At 40.0% G+C, this 10,000-nt stretch overlaps 1 protein-coding gene across 1 annotated transcript in view; it reads right to left on the bottom strand.

Annotated features, from left to right (window-relative positions):
- The window catches only part of ptpn23a (protein tyrosine phosphatase, non-receptor type 23, a), a 26,666-nt gene extending 23,059 nt beyond the window's left edge, over positions 1-3,607 (bottom strand). Inside the window, exons 1-2 of the mRNA XM_080039388.1 lie at positions 3,386-3,607; positions 395-469 (exon numbers count right to left, since the gene is read on the bottom strand). Of these exons, the coding sequence (XP_079895514.1) occupies positions 395-469; positions 3,386-3,469 (159 nt within the window). The 5' untranslated portion in view covers positions 3,470-3,607. The remainder of the gene's footprint in view (positions 1-394; positions 470-3,385) is intronic.
- Positions 3,608-10,000: the final 6,393 nt, after the last annotated feature.

Genomic DNA, 10,000 nt, shown 5'->3' with positions numbered 1-10,000 from the left:
GCATTTCCCTCGAGTCAGGAATACATATTATTACATCCATCCTCTTCACTGTAGAGCTCAACGCCATCTTGTTTCTGAGTGGGTTCTGTAGTTGTCAAGCTTTACATGTTGCTATGGCTGCAAAACTATTAGGATTTGGTGTGTGTGCCGAGTTGCAGTTTTTATAAATTGTCAACCTGTTACCTGGTCAGATATGATACGCATACTATTTATTTTTGAGTTTTTTTCAGAGAATATCTGATATTTTTCTAAAAAAAAAAAAAAAAAAAAAAAAAAAAAAAAAATTCCACCGTTATAAAACTAAATTGTTAAAAGACAAAGTTACTAAAATATACAGGAAGCTTTTGGATAATTCTCATAATTCCTTTGCATTTTATTTCCCCTCTGCGCCTACCTGCCGCAGTGTCTCCAGTTTCTTCAGCTGTTCGTTGTAGTTGTCCGGATTCTCTCCATAATTCTTCAAGATGAACTAAGAGGAGAAAACACAAAGAACAAGTTGGTGCACTTTTCAAAAAATCAGGTTTAAGACGCCTCTCAAGACTAGAACTTTTTAGTTTTATAGATCCACTTTGGCTATAATATATATATAATATAGCAGAATCACATTTTAACATTATCTGATATGCAGGCTAACTGCTAACTGAGCCAATATGGTACGCACTCTATCCACTACACCACCCAAGAGAGGCAATTATACCATTATTGAATGTCTATTTTATTTGGTTGTCTAGCTTGTAATGCAGTTCTCGTTTGAAAGGTGCTACACGTTATTATTTTTTTATTAGCCCATTAATCAATAGTCTTATCTTTGGCCCTGAGCAATATCCCAGTAGTTTGAACTCTATTGGCCTTCTCCCAGAATGCTTTGCCAAGACTTTCTCTATCCGACTCAGCCTCTGTAATGAGCAGGAAGCAGCTTAATGAGAGGTCAGAAGGTAAACTATACACAGCAAACATACTCACTGCTTTACTGGGGTTTGGTTTCTGTTTCTAATGGAATCATGGAAGCAGGAACTTCCAGGAAGGTAAAAAGGCTACTCTAAAGATGTACAACGACACAGCAACAACAGCAGCATTGTACTACTGACTTCACCTTTTGTTTGGGATACACTTGAACTCATTTAGCTCTTTAATGAGTATTTGTTCTTGATGGGGGTACACTTAAACTAACTAGAAAATGCATTTCCTTTCCTGCTGAAAATGCGTGTGTATGCTGAAAAAGCTGACGCTGAACTGGATAGCCTAATTAGATTAAGATATTTAATGATTATTTGAGGAACATCAGCTTGCTAATAAGGCACAACAGATTAAGACATTTTCTCTGTTTAATAGTTCCAAAATGAGATTCAGCATTTGACAAAGAAAATAAATGCTACCACTGTCCAACACTGACTCTTGCATTAAAAGTTAAACATTTGAAAAAATCTAATGGTAAATATTGAGGTTTTTGTGTATTGTGTATTGAGGAATTCCTGAAAGACATTTGCATATAATAAAATGTCTCATAAAAAAATGTTGGAGCACCAAATATGTTTTTAAAGTATTGCTCTGTGCTCAGTAAATGTGGGAAGTCTATTGCAATATATATCCCAGAGGAGTATTATGGAAAGGAATTACAGTAACCCAGCAGGACAAAGGTCTGTCATTTTATCTGTATCAGGAAGGAGCGGGAAATTGGGTCGCCAGATATGTAGATGAGACCAAGTTAAAAAACAAAAAGAGCATTAAAATGTATAGGCCTATGCATTTGTGAGCTTGGACGAAAGGATGTGCTTTACAGTGTTGTAATTAACGAAATTTGAGGTAACTTGTACTATGATTGAATGTCTATTCTCTTTGTATGTCTCATTTACAGTAGAAATCCTTGCCTTTTTAATATCACATGAGGTCGACATTATACTAAGAAAACAAGGCTTTTACACAATAACACCATTTACCATAACAGAGACATATTTCTGTTTTGAACACTTAAAGGTGCAGTGTGTAATATGACATCATCAAGAAAGTTCAACAAAGTTCTAGAATGCAACACTCCCTGGGTAACCCCAACCCTTTCGAATAATAACAGAAGCTACAGTGGCCTTCAAGGACAAGAACAATTCTAAATTTCAAACAATGCACCTGATGACATTCCAACTATGACACTTTCAAGATGGCGGCACTAGGCCTTGGTCCAAAATATGCAGAAATATGGACATATATGAGACCCTTTCTAAGGGAAATAATAATAATAAAAAAAAATGTCAGCTATTATGCACTAAATTAAATGTACTTATGGATATTATAATTACTTTCTACAAAATCTGCTAGGAAATAAAACCCAAAATTCTACACACTGCAGGTTTAAAAACACACATAAAAATAACAGTTATTTTTTTCTCCAAAGAAAGATGTGAAAGAATCATAACATCTGTATCATCTGACATCTACATCTCCTCACACGTTTTGCATTCACCTCATTATCTTCCTTGTATGAAACTGTTCTAAATGATATTCCAATTCATAATTCATATATGAATCATGTTTAGTATATCATGGGGTTATGTTATGTTATGTAGTGCACACCTTATATTAGGAACATGGTAAACACCAGCTTTCACTTTTATTAATTTTTTTTTTACTGCTTGTGTATGTGGCTGTAACTCTAGCAGGTGACACAAAATATATATTTAGTAGTGTCAATGCTGTATGACTAGTTGGCCATCTATCTATCTATCTATCTATCTATCTATCTATCTATCTATCTATCTATCTATCTTGTTCCTGTGGCTGTCTGTAACATGCAAAACAAAATATATATTCAGTAGTATCCAATGCTTGATGACTAGAGCAGGTTGTTGGTTTTCCGTTGGCATAACTCCTACATTTCTGGGGAAGCTGCTGTAGTCAGGTGCATGTGACAATGAGCTCACTGTTTTGATCTTGTTTTTTACGTCAAGAGCGTCAGTGAGTGACTGGCTGGGCCGATAGACGCACCACTAGCAACATGTTAGCACTGTTTACCTGTGCCCTAACCGTTACCTTACGTTTTGGTTTATGTATAAGTTAGTTAGCCACTTACTTGACGGGCTAATTATAAACTTGGGGAGTTGAAATGCTAGCTTATTATTGTTAGCTAGCATGTGGCTACCGTTAGCAAACAAAAGGCGTTGGTCAGGGCAGGGGGAGACGGGGGTTTGCCTTTTAGCTAGCTGGTGCTTAGCCGTTAGGAAAATAAAGCCATCGCAGACAGTGACATGAGCTAACTGACAGCTAGCTACTTTACACTGTGGCTAACGTTAGCATCTTGATTGGGTTATCTCTATCCAGTTCGTTCATAATCCTTCTTGAGTTTGACTTCCAGCTTTAGCCCCCTGTTGCTGCCTCACTCCCCTACCCAGCTCACCTGCTTGACGGACGGGCTGAACGGGAACTCCCCAGCCTCCTTTAGATCCAGCCAGATCATGGGCATCCGGGGGACCGCCTCCATAGCGGCCGCGGCTCTAGACAGCTCCCTCGGCGACTACGGTGTCCAATAAACCACGAAGTATGGACTTATTGTGGATGTTATTGGGTTTCCACAAAAAAAAGCGTCGCTGCTTTCTGGTCCAAACAACTGTGTCATGTATCCATCTACAACACTTCAACCGGAAGCTGGGAGCGCACGTGACGTAGCTGGGAATATGTGCCGCGTTGGTTTGTGGGAAATGTAGTTAGTGATGTGGGATAGATAGATAGATAGATAGATAGATAGATAGATAGATAGATAGATAGATAGATAGATAGATAGATAGATAGATAGATAGATAGATAGATAGATAGACAGACAGACAGACAGACAGACAGACAGACAGACAGACAGACAGACAGACAGACAGACAGACAGACAGACAGACAGACAGACAGACAGACAGACAGACAGACAGATAGATAGATAGACAGACAGACATACAGACAGACAGACAGACAGACAGACAGACAGACAGACAGACAGACAGACAGACAGACAGACAGACAGACAGACAGACAGACAGACAGACAGACAGATAGATAGATAGATAGATAGATAGATAGATAGATAGATAGATAGATAGATAGATAGATAGATAGATCTTCTGTTAAAAAAATCCTCAGCTTTAACACCAGCCAGGAGGATAACTCAATTGATGACTCAATTCATCTGAGTAATGACTTCAATCGGACATTATAACACTGCCACTTTTTTTTTCTTCTGGTTTGATTAAACTGGTTTATTGGCTGCTGAAGAGTAAATATATCAACCCTCAACATTAATACAGTTGTGACAAGTCAAATTCACCCTTAACCCAAACCCCAAACTCCAAAAAGAAAAAAACCTCTAACATTAGTTTTTCAGTGTAATTACAACTGATTTAGTGAGTTTATCAAATGCATGAAAGTATCACACACACACACACACACACACACACACACACACACACACACACACACACACACACACACACACACACACACACACACACACACACACACACACACAGGAGGCAGCTAATCCACCAATACTGACAACTCCCACGGTAATAGGAAATCTAAAAATCATCATCTGTTATGTTCACACAACAAAAGACTTATCGGCCTCATTTCAGTAATTGTTGTTTTTTGAATTCATACATATTAATGTTTTTGGGGATGTTGTTTTTCTTAAAACAGATGGGCAAAAAAAAATCCTCTTTCTCCTTTTATTTCAAATATACTCACAATGACAAGTGTTTTTATATGGCACCTATTAAGAATGCTAACACAAAGAGCTTTTAATACTAAAACAAACCAGCAAATAAAAGACCCATTAGATAAATTATTCATGCAAATATATCCAGCTTAAACACACAAGACAAAACGGAATGAATATAAACCAGTTCAAACAGATGAGTCTTAAGCTGCTGCAGAAGCCATAGATCTAAATTCAAATAGGATAGACTTCCTCAAAAGGGAATTACAATAATCAATCTATAATGATCTCACACACACACACACACACACACAGAGAGAGAGAGACACACACACACACACACACACACACACACACACAGAGACACACACACACACACACAGACACACACACACACACACACACACAGACCCACACACACACACACACACACACACACACACACATACACACACACACGCACACACACACACACACACACACACACACACACACACACACACACACACACACACACACACAGACCCACACACACACACACACACACACACACACAGACCCACACACACACACACACACACACACACACACACACACACACACACACACACACACACACACACACACACACACACAGAAAACTCGGTGAAGAGATTGAAAGACGTAAAATGGAGAGAGTTCCTCAAAAGGGAATTACAATAATCAGTCTATAATGATCTCTCCCATCTCAGTTTTGGACATAATGAGGTTGAGTTTAAACAAGTGTTTGATCAGCTGGTGAAAACAGGAGCAAATCAAACCATCTACATGCAGGTCCAGACTCAGTTGTTGGCCCGTTGAGACGCCCAGATTACACACACACACACACACACACACAGCGACCCACACACACACACACACACACACACATGCACGCACGCACACACAGATACCCACACACACACAGTACACACAGAAGAAGATAAAAAGCCAAGTCTATCCATCACCTCAGGGACAACGTCAGGAGGGAGAGAAATGAGAATTTGGATTTTTATCAGTATGAAGCTGTAGGACATTATCAGCCATCCAATCTTTGCACTATGCAGGTAGAATCTATATTGATCTATCCGTCTGCCTGTCTGTCTGTCTGCCTGTCTGTCTGTCTGTCTGTCTGTCTGTCTGTCTGTCTGTCTGTCTGTCTGTCTGTCTGTCTGTCTGTCTGTCTGTCTATCTATCTATCTATCTATCTATCTATCTATCTATCTATCTATCCATCCATTAAACATTTCCAAATATCTTTCCTCGTCCAAACTTCCCCTTTGTCTATTCTGTTCTTTATGTGCTTATGATTGTACCCTTTCTCACCACCGAGGGGCGCCGTTCAGCTGTGTATTGTATTGTATTGTATTGATATCAACAGCAGAGACGTGCCGAGGTAGATGACAGCGTGGCACTGGGATCTCCCGGAGGTACAACAGCTTAAGACCCATCTCTTCTCCTCTGCCTATACCCCTAGATCACCCACCAACCCAAGCCCCATCAACTTTAAATTCTCCTTTTGTTTGTTTACTGTTGTGCTCGCATGTAAAGCGCTTTGAGTGCGAGAAGAGCGCTATATAAATTGAATATATTATTATTATTATTACAGTTTTTCTCAGTTGCTTTGGTGCTTTTCTCAGATCAGAATGAAAATTCTCATAACTATTAGTTCAACCTCCGCAACATTTAGTCATTTGAGCACATCATAGTAGCAATTTCTCCTTCCTCTGAACAAATTGCAAATGCTTTTGGACATGTATCAGTTGCTGTCATACAATTCTCTGCTGTTTTATAACATTGTCATTTGCTTATGTCATGTCAGTCAAAATGAACTATACTTATGGATGCTGAATAGTCGTTCCCAATAAAACTAATAGTCTTCATTTCATTGCTTGAGTCATTACATACAACATTGTTGAACTAGTTGTCAAATTCTTTCAAGCAAATTTTATGCCTTTCTTTATAATTTTTTTCCTGGAAATGTCTCCTAAATTGAACAATTGCTCTCAGGTGGACTTCAGCTTTCACTCACGAGGAGGTGTGTGAAGCATTAGATGTACTTTCCTCGCTGCATTGCAAGGGATAATATCCGTTGTGATGTAGATGAAAATATGTGGCCAGACAGACAGGAACGCCTGGATGTGCCAGAATGATTTACCTATATATGTTCAGTTACAATATGTCCTGTTATATTGTTCACATTTGTGCACAGCTCTACCAAATGGGTGTTTTTTTATGTTTGTTCTAAATAAGTAGATAGATAGATAGATAGATAGATAGATAGATAGATAGATAGATAGATAGATAGATAGATAGATAGATAGATAGATAGATAGATAGATAGATAGATAGATAGATAGATAGATAGATAGATAGATAGATAGATAGATAGATAGATAGATAGATAGATAGATAGATAGATAGATAGATAGATAGATAGATAGATAGATAGACAGATAGAGCATATACAATGGCATAGGCATAGACAATCTGGGAGAGAAAGAGACAGAGATTCTTAGAGAGTTAGGGAGCAGAATAAGAGGACAGGGCAGCGATATTAAAGGTCACAAATTATAATTTGAGTTTACACTAGAAATTGTTCTCATGGGGTATGTAGTGTCCAAAAAATTTGTTTGTAGACCTAGGCCTGTATTTCTCAGAGTGCCATTATACTAAATCAATCCGCTCTTTTCAGTCTCTGTCTGATGGTTTGCAGAAAGGCGGAGATGGAGAGAGAGAGAGAGAGAGAGAGAGAGAGAGAGAGAGAGAGAGAGAGAGAAAGAGAGAGAGAGGGTTGTTTATTCTCATACTTTTGGAGTCTCTAGACATACCGGGCGGGGACCCATAGTAATGTTGAAATAAAAAACATGAAAAAGAGCAGTTTGCATAATAGGAGACCTTTAAGCTGTGGGGAGTCAGACTGACTGACTGACAGACAGACAGACAGACAGACAGACAGACAGACAGACAGACAGACAGACAGACAGACAGACAGACAGACAGACAAAGGGAAGGGAACAGACAGGAGAGAGAGGGGGAAACAGAGACCAGTGAAGTCAGGTCTTTACTGCCTCTTCTTGTGGCTTAAACACTGTGGTGAAAGGTAGTGGTGTGCACAGGGGGGGTCGCAGGAAGGCAACTGCCCCTGTCCTTTATGTTCAGATAGCTTTAGTGACCTTTTTAAAATCATTATTCTTAGTGTATTTAATTGGGTAATAGGACTTCTACATGTGGTTACAAATTTCTGCAGCTCAGGTGCCATTGGAGTTTGACCATATAGGGCAAAGATGTATCTCTTTCTTGTACGATAAAGGCACCCTTTGTCCCACTTGGTCCATTCACTTTTACTTATTTTCTGAAAGGATGCCCTGATTGTATACTTAAAGGATCATTTTTTTGCCCCTAAGGTCACATCAGAGGGGCATTCAAGTGGCTGGGTGGGTATATCACGTAAGTCCACCATTTGGGAAGCCAGCACAGCACTTCACTCACTTTGTTGAGTGACTGAGGTTGCGTTCCGAATCGCATACTCTTTCTTTTTTCTATTCTACATACTACATCCGACGATAAAAAGAATCTAGTTAGGATGCAGTAGGCATACTATTGGGACATACTTTACTCTCTTATTTCATCATAACATTGCGCCTTGATCTTGCCTCTTGCTTTTATATCCGTCGCATCCCCGATTGTTTTCATATGGAGTCTTCGTCGATGTTACGTCACTTCACGTGCGCACTGGATTGTGGGTCAGAATCGCCCAAATAGGATGCACTTTTCAACACTAACAATCTTGGCCGCATGAAGTAGGACATCCGGGTACTTCTAACCATCCTAAATCTGGCCATAAGAATCGGGACATCCTAAATCTTTTTTCTACTATATAGTAGAAAGTATGCGATTCGGAACGCAACCTGAGTGTCTCTTGCAGTGAGGGAGAAGTATCATAATTATCTAGGGGCTGCCAGCATGCACTGCACTGGACATCCGTTTGTTTACATAGAGGAGTTTAAATTAAAAAAAAAAAATTCGGCCCCTGACACTTAGAGTCTACAGTCTTTGCTCGCCACTGTTGCACGGTTACAAAACAAAGACATCCGATCAGGAAGAGGCGGGGAATGAGAGGGGATATTTCAGCCGTGTGCAGGTACAAATAACAACGGGGAGGAAGATGGACAGATGGATGAAGGCAGGGAAGACAAGGAGGCACAGATGGATAGATGATGGAGCTAGTGAGAGAGAGAGAGAGAGTGTGTATGTGTGTGTGTGTGTGTGTGTGTGTGTGTGTGTGTGTGTGTGTGTGTGTGTGTGTGTGTGTGTGTGTGTGTGTGTGTGTGTGTGTGAGACAAAGAGATAGAGTGTGTGTGTGTGTGTGTGTGTGTGTGTGTGTGTGTGTGTGTGTGTGTGTGTGTGTGTGTGTGTGTGTGTGGGTGTGTTTGTGAGAGAGCGTGTGTTTGTGTGTGTGTGAGAGAGGGAGTGAGAGAGTGTCTGTGTGTGAGAGAGAGTGTGTGTGTGTGTGTATAGAGAGAATGAGAGAGAGAGAGAGATTGTGTGTGTATGTGTGTGTGTGTGAGAGAGAGAGATAGTGTGGGTGTGTGTGTGGGTGTGAGAGAGAGAGAGAGAAAGAGAGAGAGTGTGTTTGTGTGTGAGAAAGTGTGTGTGTGTGAGAGAGAAAGAGAGAGAGTGTGTGTCTGTGAGAGAGTGTGTGTGTGTGTGTGTGTGTGTGAGAGAGAGAGAGAGAGAGAGAGAGAGAGAGAGAGAGAGAGAGATGGACAGATGGTCAGATTATGGGGTGTAGGCGAGGATATCAAGAAAAAGGTTAAAAAACAGGGAGTATAAGAGGGCAAGAGTGAGAGCGCAGCAGGCTCAGTCTATGTTTGGACACAGGGCTCCTGTGATTTCAAGAAATACGTTTGGTGCTTTTCAAGTGCATCAAGAAACCCCTAGTCGGACTCTCACCGGCGTTGCTATGGTTATAGTAGCCGTGGCAGCCTCTCCTCTCATCTCTCTCCAACAGACAGACAGCCAAGTTGAAATACTAACACATAAGCATGCGTTCTGAATCACATACTCTTTCTTTTCACTACACTACATACTAAAAGTACAGAAGAGTTTAAGGGCCACAGGAGAGAAACAAAATCAGATGAGGAAGTTTTTTTTTTCTCATTATGTCGAGAAATGTCAAGAATAAAGACGAATACTGCAAAATGCTATTGGAGTTAGTGGGGCATTTATGTATTTTCAGCATACTACAATTGACGTGCATGTATTGGGACATCCTAAATCTTTTTCTGGCAT

This window comes from Ammodytes marinus (genome assembly GCF_949987685.1).
Source record: "Ammodytes marinus genome assembly, chromosome: 13".
NCBI classification, from domain to species: domain Eukaryota; kingdom Metazoa; phylum Chordata; class Actinopteri; order Uranoscopiformes; family Ammodytidae; genus Ammodytes; species Ammodytes marinus.
Note: the sequence above shows the minus strand (reverse complement) of the source record. Positions and strands in the feature narration are given on the sequence as shown.